General features: G+C 43.5%; 1 protein-coding gene across 4 annotated transcripts in view; it reads left to right on the top strand.

The window, feature by feature from the left end:
• Window positions 1–23161, top strand: part of BRF1 (BRF1 general transcription factor IIIB subunit) — a 1219927-nt gene that overhangs the window by 1121691 nt on the left and 75075 nt on the right. For all 4 annotated transcript variants that reach the window (XM_078660299.1, XM_078660297.1, XM_078660298.1 and 1 more), the window contains one exon: window positions 16561–16612. In XM_078660299.1, the coding sequence (XP_078516425.1) occupies window positions 16561–16612 (52 nt within the window). The remainder of the gene's footprint in view (window positions 1–16560; window positions 16613–23161) is intronic.

Genomic DNA, 23161 nt, shown 5'->3' with positions numbered 1-23161 from the left:
CAGTTCCTGGGGGGGCGGGGAAGACAAGTCTTTCTTTGTGATGCCCTCACACACCCCAAGGGATGGCATGCTTCATCATTGAGCTTTGCTCCTCGTCAGGCTGGCGCTGCAATGCCCGACGGGCTCACCGTAAACGAGGCTCTTTGGCGGAGATCTTTTTGAAGAAGCCGTGGGGTGCGTGCGGGTAAGAGGGCAAGGGTAGTGCAAGGGTGGTGTGTATTTAAATTTAAGTCTGGAGCAGCCCTAGCCACAGATTTAATGATAAGGTAGTTCCAGCTTGATTAAAATTATGGATAACCTATGTGGATTTAATGTTCCTAAGGGACTATTGCTGTGAGATGGGTCAACATGTTTCATGCCTCTATTGCTCCTAAAGAGTCGTGTGGCACTTTTTCAGGACCTAAGTGAATAACGTGGTGCACTACTAGCAGTCTGGTTCTAAAATTGTTGGGTAGTGACCTGACTACCTAGAGTGGCGCCCTTGTAGACCTATACTGGGCGGCAGAGAAAGACCTGTACGGGTGATAAAAACAAGAGGAGTGGAGGAAAGGGAGGGAGAACAGAAGAACACAATGGTAATTAAAAGAATAGTCTTTGTCTGTATTGAGACCGAGACCTCAAAAAAAAGGCAAAGCGGTGTTTTGAACATGCGGTGCTACTGAACGTGCATATGTGTGGGCCTTTTCTAGTAATCGTCTACCTTTATGTAAAGCAACCACATCGCCTGCCACAGTGACATGGCGGTGCTACTGAATGCACATATATGTTAGCTTTTCACTTCCCACGCGCGGAAATGGCGACACCCCACACGCGTGGGGGTGTCTGGTAAAAATGAGTGAGTTGTTTAGCCTTCAGTAGCTCACAACGATTTTCACTGATCAAAATTAGCTCTCACTACAGAAATAGATGATACCTAGACTGGGGAAGAGCCAAAAAAAAATGCTCACCATGGTCACAGAGTCCCATGTTAATATGAGGTAGGCTGCAGAGATGGGCCATAATGAGAAACCTAATCAGTAGCGATCTCAGCAAACTCTAATTATGGAAGGTTGCAGGGATAAAACACAGGAAAGTCATTGAGAAACCCCACAGCAAGAAAAAGCTCAGAAATATTCAGACAAATTACTGATCGACTTATCTTTGTCTATCTCAGGTCATATTGCTTTTGTGTCCTAGGTACTCCACAAGCGTTGCTGCTCTACCACCTAGGAAAACAGGAAAACATTCTCCCTAACTGCCTTTGTCAGCTGGGCAGGAAACAAAACCAAAAACCAATGCTCCTTGCTTCATGGCTTCTTTATGCAGAAACATTTTATGCCTCATACAATTCCTTTAAACACAAGTCTCGAAAAAGGAGGGCATGATTCCCTTTGAGGCATAGCTCCTTCTTGAGAGCAGGATAGATTTCAACTAGTCTTCACCAAGAGTCACCAGGATCGTACCACCTCCACTACTGCCTTTTATAAGATGTCCCTGACTGCAAATTTACTACTGCCTCTTGGATTAGTGGTAAGGTCCTTTCTATGTCAATGATGCTCTTATGGTAGATGTAATGCCTTGAGGGTGGAGTTCAATTCATCTCCTTCATCCATCAGGGGCTAGCAACTGATAACTTTGGCCATATGCCGATTCTTCAGTCTCTCGACCAGATACACAAGGAGGATAATGGAGATCAACACACATGACTTGATGATGCAAGACCCAGAAACTATGGAACTCAGTTGCTGTACGACCTGTCTAGGTTCTCCAACTTTTCCAAGCCTCTCCCACTTGCTTCTCATCTTCCACTATGCAAAGTTACACCTTTTCCATCCTGGCTTCATGGGCTTTTGATTTCACTTCTTACATTTAGATTCTGGGTTAGTGTACATGACGAGGCCATTAGAATACTCTCACCTTTAGCTAGGATGGTCCAATCTTCACCTTCCGCTTAGAGCATCAGGGTGGATGCAGCTCTTGGCTGAAATCCTCTAAACTACTTTGCCTGCTTCCTCGCAGCATCGTTGAATCCTTCATGCCTTCAATGCAGTTTGTGCCTATATTATTATCGGAGCACTCAATAATGTCACCGCTGAATATTGCCACCCACATCTTACACACACTGGGTGCTCTGTTTCCCATATAGACTATCTCAAATAAGTCAGTTGTGTCCTTGTGGCAGTGCCTATACATGACTGTATAATGCCCCAACACATCTACAGTCTTGTAAATACAGACATCAGGATGGAGAGAGACAGGTTTGAAAAGACCTGTGCTGGCATCAGCCTGTCAACACCCAGATGTCTTCTCCTGGGCATAACGCACTGTTGTTGCCAATTAGGGTGTGAATCTTAATGGATTTGTCCCATTTCCTAGTTCCTCTTTATGCATGAGGTATATTGCACTCACTGGCAAGGTCCCCAACTTTTTGCGCTCAGACCACCTGACTACAACAGCAGCTCTTTATAGATGTCAGAGCCTTGTGCTCAGGACTCGAGTCTCCACACTTAATCTCAGGCAGCCAGGGTTCTAGAAAGTCGGAACTCTCATATAACCCGCAAGAAAACTGCCATTCCCACACTCCTGTTGATGGTGTTTATTTTGTCAACAATGTGATATTTCTGAACATTTGATAGATACATTGTCAGGTTTTCCACGATCCTTGCAGTTTCTGGGGCCGTTGAGCACTATCAATGGATTGGTAGGCTCCTTTTACCAGTTTGTTTGCTACTCGATCTGGATGGAATTTGGCCTACCAAGTCACAATAACTTTCCAGTAAATGGTGGACACAGTCAATGCTTAGCTCAGAAAATGTGATGTGTAATTGACTCAAGTTACAGTACAGCAAATGTGCAAGGTAGACCTGAATACGCGAATGTCCGGTCAAGGCTGTTTTTTTTTTGTTTGTTTTTTTACACACATCATCTGCCCAGGTCATTGTGCTCACTTTATAAGGGGGCAGTAGACCTCACACCTGCATTCAGTTGAAGTACCCAAAAGCACATACTGCTGCTTCCAGCCAGACCTTGCTCATGGCAACATGACTGGGTGTTCAATACGCTTTCCATTGGAATTTCATTGTGTTTTTATCAGGCATTTTGGACTGGACTTATTTGTTACTGTCCAGGATACTTTGAAGAGCATGGCGAGAAGGATCTCTGTACATTTATAATGAGGGGGAGGAAGATTGAGATTAGTCTGAAGTGGGAGAGAGAAGATAAGATTGTGGCCAGAGTTAGGTCATGAGGATATACAATATCTACTGTCTAGACTTGGAAGAAAAATGTGTTGAACCCCTAAGAGCACAGTTACATATTCTTAGGAAACCACACTCCGAAGTGAGAAATATTGAACTCCTTTAAAGACCTACAAACCCGACAGAAAACCAAACGCCTTCTTTACATGCTGAAAACAACAAAACGAGATGAACAACAATAAGCCATAGACCGAAGGCACACATGATGTCCCCAGAGAACTCAAATACAAGGGATACTCAGGAGAATTACGCAATCCAGCCAGGCGAACCACCTACGAACCACCTATGGAAAGTCACAGAGGCGTCCTTTTTCTGTTTCGTCATAACGGAAGCTAACCCATTTAATTACCCACTCAGACCCCCAGGATATTGCCACGTGGATTGGCAAACTTTGCGCTACCAAAAGGGAAAGTTTTGTGACATATAATTGTGGTTTTGTGGTATTTTTGTAGCATTTATTTGACCAGTAGCTGGCTGCCCTATTCACCTCCTTCAAAACACTGAGTTTCCAGCTAATGTGCTTAACAACTCTAACCCTGCAATTTCCATTTCGAAATGAAGCAGGAAGCATACAATTGGACTTGAAAGCGGCTTCAGAGCCATGTGAAAGCGGGGACATTTGAGACATTAGTAATAGTGCCAACCTCCCGATTGTTACTGTCTTTCCCCTCTGAATAAGCTTGCATCATTAATTAGGAGGCCGTCCTGACTTTTCACTTGGCATGCTTCATGCCAGCTGCATAAACCATCCTTTCGGTGCAACTTTTCCCTCGATGAGAAATTCTTCAAAACGGTTTCACCGCAAATATTCGGTCAGGGGGATTCATGGCAGCTGAAACGTGTAGTTTGAACAGCAAGAACATTCCTTGAAACTGATATGTGCTAACATTTATGTTAGGAACGTTTTTTGTTTTTTACTCCAGACTACACCTGCGATGTCTGCTTACCTCCCTTTGTTGTAGGAGTGGAAACGGAGACATAGCTATGATTAACGCAGCAGGGGTGGGAGAGCCCCTTTGCATCCAAGTTATAGTTGTTTTGAATAGTCATCGACAGGAGGATGCCATATTTGTCTTCCTTGCTTTAGGACCCCTGGTACCTTTACTGTACCTCTGACTGAACAGAATTTGGTAAAGAAAGACCCAAAAAGCAGCACCACTCTGTGTCTCAGTTGTTTTATTGTTCCCCTTCCCTGTCAGGCTTTCCCTGTTTCTCCTGTCTCTGCTCCCTGTTTTCATTGCCTCCACACCCTGAGGTCTTCATTATCATTTCATATTGATGCCACTGCCAAAGTTCTTGTGCCTCTGTGTGCCTTTTCCCCCTGCGTCCCTTTCTTGTTTTGCGGTCTTCATCAAACATGTTTTCCTTATCCTTCTCTGCTCAGTCCTCCAACGTTCTGCTCTGCCCTTTCTCTCCTGGTGCCCTCTACTCCTGTCATGTCACTCATCCAACATCGGATTCTGTGTGACGGGCAAGCTTAAGTCGTACGTGGTTTGTCAAATCTGGTCAGTGGAGCAGGCTTTTAGCCCAAGATCTCTCTCCTTCGGCAATAAAATATATTCTTGTGTTCAGAAGGCTGGGGACAGACCCAGACTCTTCAAGTGCTCCGAAGAACAGACCCGATTTTAGTGCTTTTTTTTTAATGAAATTTAGTTACTGCAGTATGTGGCACTTGCAGTGCTTACATTGTACCAGTGGTTACAGGTGGTGGGCACCGGAACATTTGAATAAGATATTGTATTTAAAAATCATGTATTTCTGAATTTTAAGTATCCGTCTCGCTACCGTATTTTGAACTAACTGAAATTTAGCAGTTAGTGATTTGTTAATCCCAAAATAAAGTGCGTTGCAGTAGTCTAGCCTAGAAGAAATCCAGGTCAGAACGACCTGCTTGCTGACTTTCAGAGATTAAAAAGGGACCACATTGCTCAAGGTCCTGATGGTCTAGTAACATGTGGATACTGTGCGGGTAACCTGGAGGTCGAGTGATAACTTGGTATCCACAAGGACACCAAGTTTTTTGGTGGAGTCTGCCGCGGTAGGCAAAGTCCCCAATCTTTCTGGCCACCAGGAATTATTCCAGATGGAGAGCTAGTTGCTAAAAATTAAAGCATCAGTCTTGTCACCATTCAATATAGCATTCCCAGCACGAGAGCAGCATCAGGATTATCATTTGGTAGCCTGCCCAGTGTGCACCAGGCCTGAGGTCGAGGATCGGGACAAGCAATGAGGCGACCGCAGCAGCAGGTAAGCAAAGTTTTATATTTTGTATTTCTTTTTTTGCCTACGTGTCTGTGATTATTTTTGTATTCTCCTCCACCCGGCTGCCTCACCACTTCGGATCCCGAGTAGCCGCCACTGGTTCTACGTTTTACCTTTGGAGTTTCCAGTCCTCAACATTTTAGTTGCGGTTTGATTAGATCCCCATTGTATGTGCTGAGCTCTGCCTAAGCCAAGAGTGTGGTCTTTGTCAGGATGAACGAACGTTTTACAGCCCCATGCGATTGGCACAGACCCTTGGCAAGATTTGTGTCTGGAAAAAGAAAACCGTGTCTTTGAAAAGAACGACGGTTACTAAATACATCTAGTGCTGGAGGTCCCTTTAATTCTCGACGAGAAGATAATTAAGTAGATATGCTTCTACTGAGTGGGGTGGAATGTAGGGGCAAGGTATTAGCCTTCCGTTTACTTTATTTTTGTATTTATTTATCAAATTGTTTGTGCTTTGATGTAAAAATGATAAAGGAAAGGACAGTTTGAGAGCATGGTTCTTGGCCACAGGAAGGCCTGGTATCGGGAGCTCACTGAATGCCTGGTTGGTTCTGCAAACATCAAGGCATGTCTGAACCTATTATGCAGAGACGATTTCAGCGCGCGTTCTGCTGGAGGACAACTCTGGAAGCTAACGTGTGCATCACAATTAAATGCTACTGCTTAGCCGCGTTCACAGGCAGAGCTGACAAAAAATATTGTTTCTTTGCGATAAAAATATAAAGATTAGCAGCCCGCGGTGCTCGCTGTCAGTTTAGAGAACGCCGTCTTCAGAGTGTTCACTTCAACAGCTTTGAGACATTAATGCTTTTCTTAGATATTTGTCTTTTCCGCCCACAGCAGTCGTACGTTTTACGCATATTTTAAGTTGATTCCGTTCTGTCAGTTCCGCAGATGTGAATGTATGTGAAGTGCGGCTGGAGGAGCGAAGCGGGGCGGCTGGAGGAATCCGGCGAAGGGCCCTGCGTCGTGTCACAGCCACAAGTGTTGTGAAGGATGACGCACTGTACGTCAGTAGGCACGTTGCGCGCCAAGACAGACGCAAAACAAACGTACTGCTGCCTCGCGCCACTCTACGAGTCCTTTCCTGCAACAATCTAGTTTTGTGCAGGCCTGTTATGTGTGTGTGTGTGTGTGTGTGTGTGTGTGTGTGGGGGGGTGGGGGGGTGGTAACCAGTTTAATGTATGAGTGTGGGTGGAGACGATTTGCATGCCTGTTTAGAGAGGGATGAAAGCCCACTTACTTCTCTCTTTTGTGGGGCTGCTCATTTGATTATTAATGCCCAGTCCCGCCCCGCGCAGACACAGCTGTGCGCTTCTCTGTTGGCACTCAGCGGCGCTCCAGCCCTTGCAGGTTTGAAGCAGGCAGACGGAGCCAGAAGCTGTAGCCATGGCAGCCAGTCATTTACTGTTCCTTATGGCTGGTGTGGCAACAGCTGTTCTGTTTAGGTTTGGTCAGGCCATTGAAAGAATTGCCCTTTCTGCAAACCTGCACACAGCTTTGTAAAGTACTTGTTGGTCTCTGGGGCATTATTCGGCTGCACGCAGATCAGTTAACATTACAGATTTCGTTTTGGTACTTTTGTGTTATCATATTCAGTAATCACGTGTTACAATTTCAACAATTGTTTCCAGTGTTATTTTTTTTGTATTAAGTTGGCTGTGTGGTGTCGGGTATTATGACATTTCTATCCTCAAATTGCAACTTAATAGAACTAGTCCGAAATTTTTAGGGTAATGTTGAAAGAGAAAACTGCTGAAATTAGCATTGTGACCTTAATTTGTATGTTAGTTTTTAAAATATTCGTATCCTATTGAGGGGTAGCAACACACTTATGGAAAAAGATAGCTCCACCACTCTATAAAGTCAGACAAACAAACAATTACAGTTTGCTAAAGAAAGTTGTTAGATCCAACGTTTTTAAAATAAGTGATACATTTACAGAACTCCATAGGCACTATTATTTTGGGGTAACACCCACACAACATATAATTTTGTGTTCCTCAAAAGACAATACTTTGCAAGATGTTGGTCAGTTTATATCAACTGAAAATGTTCATCCTTGTAAATTGCCCACATTGGCTTGTTCAGCAGAGAAGTAAAAAATTAGATGTTCATTGAGTCCCACCACCTGTCCGGTCCTACAGAAGTAGTGTCTTCTGACTGGGATTTAAAGCACTGGCTAATCACCTTTGCGGCACATTATATAGTTATTTGATAAATCTTCATGGTACCTATTTGTTTTTCGTTCTGTGTGTATTTCAACTCTTCAGCTTCTTCAGGGCGTAAATGAGACATTGTAGAGCTCAGGTAGTCAATTGTGTCAAAGTATACACCTCATTGTAACATAAGTGTGTACCCTCTTGAATTACTCAGAATGCGCATTGTAGGTTGTGTGGTAACTGATGCCAGAATGCACATTACCATTGTATAGACCTCGCTGCGTAGATTTATCTGCTGGTCAGATGCCAAATACTCACTTGCCTGTTCACATGTCGTCCTCTTGCACTCTTCCTCCATCACAGCTTTAACACCTTTTTGAGATCATCGTTTTTGGGATACAGTGTCCTGTACAGTTCTTTTGCAGGAAGACAGATTGGCACCACACCTAGTTTCAGCTTTGAAACTCTTGTTATCCTTTACTAACTTATTGGTTCCTCTTGATGTTGATCTAAGACCACTAAACTACGATTAATGGCGCTTTACAGACAAAATTACAGATACCTCTTTAACTTCACCAAACCAACCTTTTTTCAATATGGAAAGCAAACTACAAGGGCAATCAACTTTTTCAGACGCGTATTCCTTAGATAAATCCTTGTTTGTGTCGTGTAGCAAACACTGGCGTTAAATGTACAAAATGCCCTTATTGGCATGCAATCTAATAACAACAGAAGGTGAAACAAAGTATAATTTTGTTAATAGAGAATCCTAAAAGTACTGTAGTGGGTAGAAATGTTTAACGTGTTTAGTACAAGGCTTGAGTCAGAGACAAGTTTGCAGAAGCACAATCAAAATATCCACTTGGACCAGTATCAAATATTGCCTTAACTTCTCTTTAAAGCTTAGTATAGACATGTACTGTCTCTGGCTAATATACAATCTCTCAAAAAGGGTTCCCATACATTGAACTTCGGCAAAAGAGGGTATTGGAAAGTTGATGCTTACAATAAAGAGGAATGGGAAAACCATGTCTGTAGCCGTGTAAAGCCAAACGCATGATGTGCTCTTTTGGCAGTAGAAGGTTTCTAAATATTTTTGGAAAGACACTGGTTTATAATTGCTGCTATAGCGTCCTCAACGCTTCCGGGCTACGTACTTGCACAGGCATGCCAAAACATACTGCCTTGCTCCAACGCGGAAGGCCTGGTATGGCACTCTGCCTCTAACTATGTTAGCTGCATAATCAACAATTAATGCTAAAGCTACATATGTAAAACATGTGTCCAAATGAATGTGTTTATCTGTACACATATGAGAAATAATATGTAAATATTGCTTGTGTGGCATTAGAATCGTCCCACAAATACAATAAGTTTTCCATTTAATAAACCGAGAATGTCTGCTATTGCATTCCGCATCACAGGAAAGTATTGATTGGATATTAACGCCTTCCATCTTGGAAATGTAGGTACTTCATGTGTGGTATGATCTCAACAATACAGTTAAGTCTAAAGAACAGTGTGGGGGGCTAGGTGCTCCCAACTACGAGCTATACTATGCACCAGTGCAGCTGCAGTGGCCCGCGGGGTGGGTGGTGGCACCTGGTGACGCAGATATTAGGGGATATAGTAGCATACTTGGGAAGTCACCCCTGGCCTTATTCACTACCTTACTAAGGGACGATCGGGGTAGGGGGGTGGGGGATGGGGCACTGAGAACTATGCATTGCTTAATGTTGCCAAATGGTCCTGGAGGACATATAGTCATAGATCTCCCGCCTTAAAAAACAGTATTGACTGGAATTGCCATTGTGGCTATCCCAGGCTACCCGGTTTTAAGACTCATTTGTTGAAGGGAAATTGGGCTCCTTCGGGCGACGCACGAGGCCGGAGCAGGAAAGTTTCTGGTAATGCCCTCACAAGACTGGTGGTGGACGCAGGGCCCAGTGAAAAGGCCCCCTTCTCTTACAGGTAGTCCTCACACATGGAACTGAGAGACCAGCGATCACGTGCCTCTGCTGCTTTACTGCAGACTGGAGGGACATGTCCAGAAGGCTTGAAAGAGCGGTGGGAGGGTCACATAGAACACAAACTGACCCCGCTGTGTAAGCGCAGTGCTTTGGTAGTGTGAAACTGACCGCCAACATTCTGTTTTTAATGTGCCGTAAAGCCAGGTAGCACGCCGTGCTTCTTATTTTAACAAGAAATGTGGAGTTAATTGTTCATCTTGCTAAGCAAAGCCTGAGTCTTCTGATTAAACATTTTTCTTTATACAGTTAACGAACTTATTTGCAATAGGGCAGAAGCTATCAAGATCTATTTTACTGTAGTATGCTGTCCTGCAGGTGCATGCCATATACATATTCTCCACAGCCAGAAGTTTTTGATCGTATTACTAAAAGGTTAACCAGATTTTTCTCTTATTCATCCGTCTCTCAAATGAATTGCTTAAAATGCAATCATATCAATATTTAAGTGGTCAGGTGGCCCGTGACTGCATTCTAAGTGCTGTACACCGCCAAGCAGGGAACTGCACTTTAAATCCCCTCTCGGTTGGACACAGCTGCGTCTGGATGTGTCCTGCTTCAGCCTCCGTAGCGCCCCAGGGCAGAAGCAGCTGCGCACCATGGGAGCTGGGTGACTAGTGCGCATCCAGTGTACCATTCCTTGCACATACACTGTACTTCTAAAGATGAGTCGGGGGGTGGTGTAACGGTTTATTTATTTAAAATAATTTATTTTATGCAGGAATATATAGCGTGAACTACTAGACAAACTGGGCAGCAGGTTGCTTTGTACGAATAAATACATGCGTTGTAATTTAGGAAACATTACGTGTCCATATACAAATAACCGTAGAAAAAAGTTCTTGAGGGGATTGGCAGCCATTGAGACAACGGAATGTTTTAAAAGCTATTACGGAGGGCTTCATGGGTATAATTAAAATTAGATTCAACTTCACTAACTGACAAAGGACAGCGGTAATCTTGTCAATTAGGGTTGCAGGTTTGAAGAGAACGAAGCGAGTGCCGCCCTATCTGTGCATTAGAATGAGACGGTGTAATTTACTCGCCTCTTTTTATTAAGTCCAGTTAAAGAAACAACCTTTCCATTAGAATAAAATATCACAGCATGTTGTCTTTTTCTTGCCGCTGGATAGGCACATTTGTGTTACTTGTTTTGCACCCCCCACACTCCCAAATAGTATGCATTGTTGGTTAGTCAGGGGATGGGTGAAAGCTAAAGTATCAGGTGATTTAGTACGGGGCACCGTTACACAGGGTGTCCGCTTTCGCCTTGGTATTCTTAAGGGTATTAAGAGCATATTTTAGGGAAGATATGCAAGAAAGCTCTCGACTATTATAGAAAGCATAGCTGAGGCGACGAGGAGGGCAGCCAAGCCTATTTAGGTTGCCTGCCTGTCTCACTGACTGCTGCATCCTGCTAGCCTCGAGTAAGACCCATACAGTCTTTTCGAAAACCATCTTGCTTTAGGTTGTTTTGTTAAGTGATTCTTGATCCTACAGGGACTCTGACAGAAATGTCAGTTACAAACATTGTTCGGTTTTATTTGACTAAGTCACCAACATAAAATATCTGCTTGTAATGTTTAGTTTGTAAATAAAACAAGTAGAGTTGACCAAAATGTTTCTTAAAGGGCCGCCATCCTCTGTGCCCTGTGGTCCTGAACATTTCGCCCTTCCCCACTGACGCCTCCTGGTACCACCCCCATGAATAATGCCCAAGCTGCATCTGAGAGAGCAAAGCAAGCAAGCCCACCTTCCTTGGGAAGAACCCCCCTCCCCCTACATTTTGTCTTTTTTAAATGTGACTAGTTTGTGCCTTTTATAGCCCAATGTTGGTTACATTAATTAAAAAAAGCAATTGGCTCCGAAATGGCCCAAAGATTGTTGTCACCTTTGGTACTAGACAGTGACATTGTGTTGAAAGCAGGTCTGTGCTTTGCTTCTTAATAAAAACATTAGGAAACCATGTTGTGACACTTCTGGCTGTTCATTTAAGTAAGAAAAATGAAATGGCCATAGCCATGAATTGATCTTCTGTGCAATAAACTTGTTAATATTCTCCTGGCCAACAGCCATGGACTGCGGATATATGTGGTATAATGCTTCAGCTGGCCCAGCAAGCACATGTCCGGTAAGTACTTGCCATGTTTGTCCTCACAAAACCCTGACCTGCCAAAAATAATCTATAGAAGAGCTTCTATTTATAGAAAGATGTACATGAAGTGAAGCTGCAGTTCTGCAGTGAGCGAGGAGACTCGCACAATTACAAAACCAGCTCTGGGCACTTTAATGCGGAATAAAACAGTCACGTTTTTTTGTCATATATATCTGTTGACATCCATGTTTAGCCTGCCTCTAAGCACTCCCGGGTTGCATATGTATTGAACATGTGAAGAGAGGGATATTGTGGTTTGCCCAAGGTGTCACAGTTTTGTCTTTTTGTTGCAGTAGGAAAATCCTGAATTTGATCCCAATTTCAAAGTTGGGAACTATGCCATTAAAAAACAAGTTGTGCCGACTTGTGCACGTGGACTCTTTCTAACTGTTTCTGGTGTATTAAACTTCCCCTCATGGATTGGTGCCAAGGGATGATATTATCCCCAGCCAGATATTCCGTGGCATTGGTTATATGAGATTGTTTACCTAATTTCCCAACGAGTTCTATATGGTTGAGGGAGGTCTGACAAGGAGTGAAGTCAGAGCAGCTAGCAAACCCCTCCAAAAGGTGTTGTACTCTGGCCTTATATGTGGCTCGACATTAGAATAGTGGCTGAGAGAAGTTGGGGGAGTAATTAGGTGACAATAGGAAAACCAGGCTGCAGTACTACAGAGACCGGGAGCGAGACAGCAGAGAACGCGGTGCCCTCGAAAATGAGAGAAATAAACAGGCCTTCCTCACTCTAGTACTTGGATGGAGACCTATTGCTGATCCTGCTTCGCTAAAGGAAAGCAGAGGAAGTTTGCCCTGTGGTATTAGAAGGAGGAGAACCTGTAGCCATGTGGGAAATGGGAGGGGAACTCAGGTACACCAAATGCTCCTCACCACATTTCATTTCCAGTCTTTGCTCACAGTGTCTCTCCAAAGTGATAGCAAGAACTACCTGTTTTCTCTTTTCCCTGGTCTGGACCTCTTCTGCCGTCGAATCACCTCCAATAAAAACGACTGCATCCCCTATGCAAAGGTGTAGTCTGTGACGGAAATATCCCTTCCTGTCCCAGAGAGGTTACATTTACCTCTCCCAGGTCAAGACCAGGCTCCTTAGAAGCGGTACCTTGGCTTGGTCAGTGCATCCCGGACCTCCTGGTGGGTGAATACATCCCGCTCCCATGCCTCCCTGCCCCTGGCACCTGTCTCAACCCATGCCACTGTTGTTTGCTTTCTGTATTTTTTAATAATTATGGTGGCACCACACAATCCTCCTTTCCGCTCTTGTCATTCCATGTGCCGTTATAGCACCAGCGGACTGTTGAGGAATTACAAGACTGATAGGTGAGAAATAGATCTGAAAACATCAGCCCCATGCTTTGACAAATGTCTAACTTTATGCACACAAAGATATGATCACATAACTTCCTCCTTTCGCCTCTTTCGTTTCAGACTCCCTAGATTTCTCCTCTTCTTCCTTTCCACTCTCATTCTGTTTGACACTGTGGACTATTTTTCGACAGCACATGTTAACTGTGTGGAACTTAACTGTCCCTCAGTGTCTGAGCTCATCTTATAAATCAATCAGACAGCATTTGTAGAGCCCAGCACTTTCACCCATAGAGGTATCTGGGCATTATGTCTCTGTCAAAGACCCAGGTCTTGAGTCTCTTTCTGAGTCCTATCCTTGCAAGTGGGGCTGGGCTGCGCCCCTCTTCAAGTGAGGGAGATATGGTCACACTGATGGGCAGGTGGTACTGGGCATGTGCAGTACTCCATTTAAGAAGCTGTAGTGAGCAATTGCCCAGCGGCCTGTTCTCTCCCAGTTGAGACATTACAACTGCTAGCTAAAGTAAAGTCGGCTAGCGACCAGTGACGGGGGAGCCATCAATCATGAAAATGAAACAAAGGGGTAATCATGGGAGCAGTTGACAAACAGTGCAGCATGAGTAGGTCAGGTTCTGAAAAAGCAGACGTCAACCCAGAAAATTATTCAACAGGCCTGCCGTCTGTGGGAGGGCTTAACGTGTGCTTGTCCCATAAAATAAATGCCAGTTGGGTCTACCAGCACCCATCGGCACAAATTAACCACAATATATTGGTGCTACCCTAGACTCAACATGACATTTATGGGTATATGGATGATACTTGGGGCACACCAGGGCATTGATGGGCATATAGGCGATAATTTGATGGTTCCTGGCAATGACTGCCATATGGAGGAAAAATGCACCTCTTTGTGGGATGGAACAACCATCCATTTTGTGATTAAAAACATTTGTCCTATCCCAGGTGACTGTACTGGTAGGTGGGCCTTAAGTTGTATAGTACCTTGAATGTGTGCGAGAGGAGTTGGAAATTAGGGCATTTGTGTATAGGGAGCCAGTGGAACTCCCTGAGGTGTGCTGTGAGTTCTATGTGGGAGGTTAAGATTGAGTCTTGCTACCAAGTTCTGGATGGTTTGTAGTCTTCTTGTGAGTTGCTTGGTGATCCCAGCATGAAGGGTGTTCCCGTAGTCCAACTTGCTGGTGACTAGGGCATGGTGTCCGTTTTCTAGTATTGCTTTGGAGCCATTTGAAGTTCTTTCTCAGCGTCTTCAGGATGTGGAAGCAGGATGCAGTGACTGCATTGACTTGTGCTGTTTTGTCCAGTTTGCTGTCCATGATTATTCCTCGGTTCTTGGAATGGGTGCTGGTGTGGGTCCGAATTTGACTGCTCATCAGTTTGAGTCCCATGGTAAGGTGTTCTTGCCGAATGTATTACTTTGTATTGTTGATGTTGAACTTGTGACATTTAGCTTTTATCCAGTTAGTGACTTCGGTCATGCAGGTGGCAAACTTGTTTCTTGTGTTGGGGGTCTTATCCGAGAGGGTAAGTGTGAGTTGTGTGTCATTGGCATAGGAAAGAATGTAGATGATGTGTGCACTCCACAGATGAGTTTGCAGGCTACCCAGGAGTAAGGTGCCAGGCTGACCTCTTTTGTTCTCTCTGTTAGGAAGGAGCAGAGCACGGATCTATGGATGCCAATATCATGCAGGATAGGGTGTGGGACTGTGTTAAATGCTACAGAAGGGTCCAGGAGCATGAGGGGTGCAGTTTCTCATTTGTCAAGGATCATATGAATGTGGTCTGTAGGGGCGATGAGTGCTGTTTTTGTACTGTAGTTGAGCATTAATCCTGACTGCAAGATATCAAGAAGCTGTTGATTGCTGAGGTGGTCAGTCTAATTGTAATTTCAATGGCACTCTTAGGCTTTCATAAAAAAAAGTGTTTATCACTGCAAAACGCTGTGTAGCACCTTTTCATTTAGTTTGCCCTTACACTTTCTGTTTGGAGACCTCACCCTTGGTTTTGGTGTGTTTTATTATCCATGTTACTCCATAAGACTAATCAGACTTTTCACCTCCCATAACATTGGCGTGACAGATCATGTTCCTCATTGTGGCAATGTCGACCAAGTGGTTTACAGTATCTTTCCTGAAACAAGCCTTATATTTTTATTTCTGTGGATACTAGATGTTTGTGAAAATGGTTTGCAGTGTATAACTCAGACTTTCAAATTAACTGATAGTTTGTTTTCCTTACATCTCCTAATCTGTAATCTAATCTTTCCCAAATCCCCCCTCAAATCAAAATATGGTTGCAGAGTACCATTTCCACTTGGATTTTATTGAGATGCTCTGAATTTTACTTGATCTTATAAAATCTTTTAGAACCCTTTTGTGAATGTTGGTGGCTTTAATCGTGGCAATCCGCTCTTAAACGTTCCATTCTGATGTATCAAGATTTGCAATGATATATATGATAAGTTGGCCTGCTCTCCTATTCTGTTTTCATGCCATTTATAGAGAACCAAGGCAACTGGTGTTTTTCCTTTTCCAATGGCATGTTCCACCGGATGTATCTGCAAAATTGCCACCTTAAAGTTTATCCTCCTGGTGTGATGCTTAATTCGATCAAGTCATATTGAAGAATATATTTAGACAAGAAAAGTGCTATAGCAGTTAGCTTCTCCGAAGCAGTTTTTCTGGATTCTTTGAAATCCTCTCATTACTCTGGAGGAAGGATGGCTTGGATTTAGGGAAAAACAAGTTATTCATTTAGACTAATTGTATTCCCAGCGATCCCTCCATCTTAGAGTTGACCAACCCCTTATTGTTGGTTTTCCTCCATAAACCTTTGATACCGATGTATACAAAGAAGAGAACGCTTGACCTGAAGATAAGCTGGTGACAGAGAGTGAGTGGTGGTAACTTACCAGACATGTGTGGAGCGGCGCATGCATCCGGGCTTCCAGAGATTTAATCTTTTGTCTTAAGCGAAAAAGTACTAATTTCCCAACGTGAGATTCCATACTATGCCAGTGGAGTCGGACTAAGAGTACATGAGATACTACTGTAAGCAACTTGAACTCACCAGTCAATATTACAAGTAAACATTTGATCTTTATTTTTTTCAAGTGCCCCTTTTCACAATTCATGTTATTGTTTGATTGACATCTTTCTAAAATACTGTCTTAGAATTGGAGCGTTGCTTGTCATGTGTTGGCAAAGGTGTTGCTGCATATTTGTGAAATTGCACATTCTCAATTCATAAATTTGAAATACTGTTCAATAATGATATGCACTTTTCTCCAGCAAGTGATGTCTGTACATCATCTGTTTTGAAGGATTCTGGCAAATATTTTTTATAACAAAACCTTTATTATTCATTTCAGAATGAGGCCAATGGTTTCTGGCATACCCGCCAAAAAGGCTGCAGTCCAGCAGGTATTTGACTATGTACTTTATTATCAATTTGCATGTTTACTCTTTAACGTTTTGTGAACGATTTTACTGTCTCCCTAATAGGTTATCAGAAAACGAAATATTATGTTTCGCATACTAAGATACTACACAATGAGAATTCGACCTGTATTTAATTTATATTGCTCTCTTTTATTAAGTTGAATAGCGCAAGGTACATTTCCCATAAACATCTACATGCAATTATTTGGTCTATGTTGGGTTTACTATAAAGTTTTACATGCAATTCAGAGGTTTTTGGTCTCTCTCCCTCTTACTCACCCCCTTGGTAAAGTTGTCCGTGCAATCCTAGAGGGAAAAGCTTTCCCACTGTGAGAGAGTGTTTAACCACTTAACCGCTGTGCGAACTCCGCCGGGTTTAAAAGAGTGGGCGGGGCCGCGTCGGCCAATGGACGTGCGCACCACTACTGAGGTAGTGCACGCGATGGCCGTTGGCCGACGCCCCCAGCGAAGGGGTTAAGACTCGGTGCAATGTGGCCCTACAAGCCAAGCCCTCCTTGATGCGGATTGAGAACTCCTGAGAAGAGTACTGCCCAATAATAAGGACCAAAACCAATGCCTGAACATCAGGTTCGGCTCCAGGTAGGTTCAACTGTTTATAACACGAAATACCTGGGGGTCAAAATCATAAGTCAAACAGAGAGGATCACAACACCGATATTACACCAATAACACCCGTGAGGACATTTTGTGTGTTAAAGATGCCGGCCAAGTCAAGGCTCAAGAGCATATGGAGAAAATGATTCCCATCAGAAGCCACACTGTACCGCCCTCTTTCTCATCATTTGGGTTCTCCTTACCCAGGAGACAAAAACGACTGGTCAGTTGTTACCGTAGCCGATAAATGTGACAAGGGGGAGGTATATTGTGCAGAAATTAAAGAGGCTCCTGAATAAAGCAGTGTATAGTGATAATAGTGAGAAGTGAAAGGTAATCGTAAAATTAGGTGAATTGGGTAGAGAAACAAAATTTATTAGTATCTCCCAATCCCTAAGGTTAAAAAGCAAGTGTAAGTGCGGGTTTGAAATAATAACCGTACTTAGTAGTGGTCAACATGTTTCTGCATGTAAGTGGAACAAAGTTTCCAATGCATTCGTCAGGACCTATTGGTGGTAAACACTACTGCTTATAATAAATAATGAAAAAAATATCACCTGAAAGTCCCAGGTGTGTACTCAACCATGTACTGTTATTGCGTTGCATCACACGGTATTGGATCCAAACAGAAAGACAAAGACACAAAAACAGAAAAACATGAATAAATCATATTCTCAGGGTTTTTTTTGCAATACAAACCCAGTATGATGGAGACCCATTCACAACTATTCGGACATCACATTCCAAATTACACTCACCCATAGATGTTGGTTGAGAGGCTTCAACCCACCTGGCTGCAGCTCAGGTTGAAGGAGCACCGCTCTAAAAGTAATGTTATTTTGCTTTTAGAGTTGATTAAACAACAATATGAAAGAATTTAAAAGGTTTAGGCAGAGGTCAGATGTGGCTGTTGTCACTCCATCACTATTTTCCGTGGGCGCCCCACCACCACAATCACCCAGCAATCATATCAGAGTGGAGTATTCCACCGAAGTACCCATACAGGCAGAATCAAATGACAGATTGCAAATGTGATAACAGTGCGACGAGCGAGAATGCTCTCAAGGTTAGGCACTGTTGTTTTAATTTTTGTTTTGATTTTTAGCGCGTGTAGCTACTGCTCTTTCAAGCGCGTATTATACATCTAGCTGGACATGCGTTATTAAATGCAAAGCGCGCTGTCAGGTCAAAGCAGAACGCCCGCCGCCCGCGATGCACAGAGCGAACTGTCAGGTCAAAGCAGAACGCCCGCCGCCCGCGATGCACAGAGCGAAGCCATTACCGCTCCCTAGCATACGCGGGTTTGTAAACAACAGATGGATGCGTTCTAGCAGGCGAAGCGGCCGCCTACCTTTCCGTCGGTGTCTCCGGGCAGTCGTCTGTACTGTCTGGGGGGGCACCGGCGAGCAGCAAGAACAGATGTTTGTAACCTTGGATTCTGCTGAACCGCATCACGTGATGAGGGAACAGTCACGTGATGCAGGGCATGATGGAACATGTAGTTCCAACTGTGCTTTCACAAATATTATAATAAATACAAATATACATGTCCAGATAATTACCGGGACATGATATGTATTATAGTATTATTCAGAAAAATCACCAAGGCCTCCAATACAAGAAGATATTTGGAGGTGATTATAAATAAAATTTATTTGTTAAGCACAGGGAACTGTAGAGAGGTCTGGATAGAACTCAAGTCTATCTAATAGTGTAAGGTTCATTAGAAGTGATACTGTTGGTCATTATAAGGATTAGAGAGAACTCCAGGGAATTGGCTCGTTCAGACCCTCCTTATCGCAGTTTAATCGATAGACCCATTTTTGTTCTATTTTGAAGAGGAAGCGACTGATGTCAGTACAAGACTCCGGAATATGAGGTTGTTCCAAGACAGTCCAACAAAAGTCATCCGGGCCATGCCCTTTTTCCAGGAAGTGTGCCGTGAGGCGGGTGGCTTGCTTACGGCAACGCACTGTACTTTTATGCTCTTGTATGCGTGTCCTTATCTTCCTAGTCGTCATCCCAACATATCGTAATGGGCACGGACATGTTATCTGGTAGATTAGGTTGCTGCTGTTGCAGTTCGTAAATCTATTTTGTGTCCATGGGCGATTTGTCCCTATGTCCACCACAGTTGATTTACAAGTTTGGGGACAGACTGTACACGATCCACAAGGGTGGTGTCCGACCACAGGAGGTAGGTCCCACAGCGTACCAACTTGTCTGGGTTCCTTGTTTCGTGGGCGTGTATGAATTAGCTGGTCTTTTATATTTTGTCCTCTCTTGAAGGCAAAGATTGGTAAAGCTATGTCGTCCCCGCCGGTTTTCAGGATAGACCAGTGTTTCTTTATGATCCGTTGCACTTGGTTAGATCGACTGTTGAAAGTATTAACAAAGGCAATGCGGTTAGTCTTCTCTTTGGGAGGATGTATCTCCAGAAGGGACTCCCTGTTATTATTGGAGGCCCTCTTCTTAGACTGGCGGATGATCTTCTTTGGATAGCTTTTCTCAATCAGTTGGAGATACATCCTCCCAAAGAGAAGACTAACCGCATTGCCTTTGTTAATACTTTCAACAGTCGATCTAACCAAGTGCAACGGATCATAAAGAAACACTGGTCTATCCTGAAAACCGGCGGGGACGACATAGCTTTACCAATCTTTGCCTTCAAGAGAGGACAAAATATAAAAGACCAGCTAATTCATACACGCCCACGAAACAAGGAACCCAGACAAGTTGGTACGCTGTGGGACCTACCTCCTGTGGTCGGACACCACCCTTGTGGATCGTGTACAGTCTGTCCCCAAACTTGTAAATCAACTGTGGTGGACATAGGGTCAAATCGCCCATGGACACAAAATAGATTTACGAACTGCAACAGCAGCAACCTAATCTACCAGATAACATGTCCGTGCCCATTACGATATGTTGGGATGACGACTAGGAAGATAAGGACACGCATACAAGAGCATAAAAGTACAGTGCGTTGCCGTAAGCAAGCCACCCGCCTCACGGCACACTTCCTGGAAAAAGGGCATGGCCCGGATGACTTTTGTTGGACTGTCTTGGAACAACCTCATATTCCGGAGTCTTGTACTGACATCAGTCGCTTCCTCTTCAAAATAGAACAAAAATGGGTCTATCGATTAAACTGCGATAAGGAGGGTCTGAACGAGCCAATTCCCTGGAGTTCTCTCTAATCCTTATAATGACCAACAGTATCACTTCTAATGAACCTTACACTATTAGATAGACTTGAGTTCTATCCAGACCTCTCTACAGTTCCCTGTGCTTAACAAATAAAATTTATTTATAATCACCTCCAAATATCTTCTTGTATTGGAGGCCTTGGTGATTTTTCTGAATAATACTATAATACATATCATGTCCCGGTAATTATCTGGACATGTATATTTGTATTTATTATAATATTTGTGAAAGCACAGTTGGAACTACATGTTCCATCATGCCCTGCATCACGTGACTGTTCCCTCATCACGTGATGCGGTTCAGCAGAATCCAAGGTTACAAACATCTGTTCTTGCTGCTCGCCGGTGCCCCCCCAGACAGTACAGACGACTGCCCGGAGACACCGACGGAAAGGTAGGCGGCCGCTTCGCCTGCTAGAACGCATCCATCTGTTGTTTACAAACCCGCGTATGCTAGGGAGCGGTAATGGCTTCGCTCTGTGCATCGCGGGCGGCGGGCGTTCTGCTTTGACCTGACAGTTCGCTCTGTGCATCGCGGGCGGCGGGCGTTCTGCTTTGACCTGACAGCGCGCTTTGCATTTAATAACGCATGTCCAGCTAGATGTATAATACGCGCTTGAAAGAGCAGTAGCTACACGCGCTAAAAATCAAAACAAAAATTAAAACAACAGTGCCTAACCTTGAGAGCATTCTCGCTCGTCGCACTGTTATCACATTTGCAATCTGTCATTTGATTCTGCCTGTATGGGTACTTCGGTGGAATACTCCACTCTGATATGATTGCTGGGTGATTGTGGTGGTGGGGCGCCCACGGAAAATAGTGATGGAGTGACAACAGCCACATCTGACCTCTGCCTAAACCTTTTAAATTCTTTCATATTGTTGTTTAATCAACTCTAAAAGCAAAATAACATTACTTTTAGAGTGGTGCTCCTTCAACCTGAGCTGCAGCCAGGTGGGTTGAAGCCTCTCAACCAACATCTATGGGTGAGTGTAATTTGGAATGTGATGTCCGAATAGTTGTGAATGGGTCTCCATCATACTGGGTTTGTATTGCAAAAAAAACCCTGAGAATATGATTTATTCATGTTTTTCTGTTTTTGTGTCTTTGTCTTTCTGTTTGGATCCAATACCGTGTGATGCAACGCAATAACAGTACATGGTTGAGTACACACCTGGGACTTTCAGGTGATATTTTTTTCATTATTTATTATAAGCAGTAGTGTTTACCACCAATAGGTCCTGACGAATGCATTGGAAACTTTGTTCCACTTACATGCAGAAACATGTTGACCACTACTAAGTACGGTTATTATTTCAAACCCGCACTTACACTTGCTTTTTAACCTTAGGGATTGGGAGATACTAATAAATTTTGTTTCTCTACCCAATTCACCTAATTTTACGATTACCTTTCACTTCTCACTATTATCACTATACACTGCTTTATTCAGGAGCCTCTTTAATTTCTGCACAATATACCTCCCCCTTGTCACATTTATCGGCTACGGTAACAACTGACCAGCCGTTTTTGTCTCCTGGGTAAGGAGAACCCAAATGATGAGAAAGAGGGCGGTACAGTGTGGCTTCTGATGGGAATCATTTTCTCCATATGCTCTTGAGCCTTGACTTGGCCGGCATCTTTAACACACAAAATGTCCTCACGGGTGTTATTGGTGTAATATCGGTGTTGTGATCCTCTCTGTTTGACTTATGATTTTGACCCCCAGGTATTTCGTGTTGTGATAGTAATGTTTGGGGCCTGTACCTGGTTGGTCGCTAAACCCGCCCTGAGACCCTCCACCAAGTATTTGTTGTGTATAGGTTCAACTGTTTGCCAGAGAGCGATTACCTGTCGGAAAAAGATTGGTTTGATTGTACAGGTCCATAGATGCCTATAGTTTGTTACCAGATAGCAAAAAGTTGTTTACTGGGTTGAATGGTTGATACTCCGTGGAGTGTCTCTATTTCTGCTGGGGTCTGGCTTTCCGGTATAGGTGAACACTTTGCATGTCTTACGAGTAGCAGTTGTGACTTTGTGTTGGCTTCCTTGAAATACTTCGATCTTGTCAGGGAATCTAGCCACATGTGGTCATTTCCACCACGTTTTTGCCCTCATAAAAAAACAGTTGCCAGCATCATTTCAGAGCTAGCACGAATTTCCGGCATTTCCTGTTGGAATACTCATGTGAATTGGCTCACCCTGTTGCCAGTGTATTTATATATGTGACTGATGTACGTATGCCACTGGGTTACGAAACAAGGAAACTGGGTGAACGTGGCCAATAGCCTGGATGAACCCAGCTCGTATACATAATGTCTATGACCGAAATGATGGAAGGAGGTATGTTGGTCTTCACATGTAGTACGGTGGGAGTTGTGACACATAAGCTTCAGTATTTGGTGGTTTGAACACTAAATAATGTGAGCTAGCTTTAAAACCTTAATGTTCCTCCCTGATGCATTAAGAGGATATAAAGAATTGGAATGCCGTATTGTTGTTATGACACTGCCATATGACATTGATTAAGATGAGAGCACTTTAACAATTATTGTTATTCATTATCTTGCCAATGCAGATTCTAGAATCTTATTTCTGGGAAGTTAATGGTCTGTTTGGTAGACTTACTGAACCAAGACGCTTTGAAAATGCAATGATATGTATTCGGAGGACTGCGCAGACACACTCGACAGAGAAGATTTCGCC

This window comes from Lissotriton helveticus, chromosome 9 (assembly GCF_964261635.1).
Source record: "Lissotriton helveticus chromosome 9, aLisHel1.1, whole genome shotgun sequence".
In the NCBI taxonomy this organism is placed as follows: domain Eukaryota; kingdom Metazoa; phylum Chordata; class Amphibia; order Caudata; family Salamandridae; genus Lissotriton; species Lissotriton helveticus.
The sequence above is the reverse complement of the archived record's forward strand: the minus strand, read 5'-3'. Positions and strand labels throughout refer to the sequence as shown.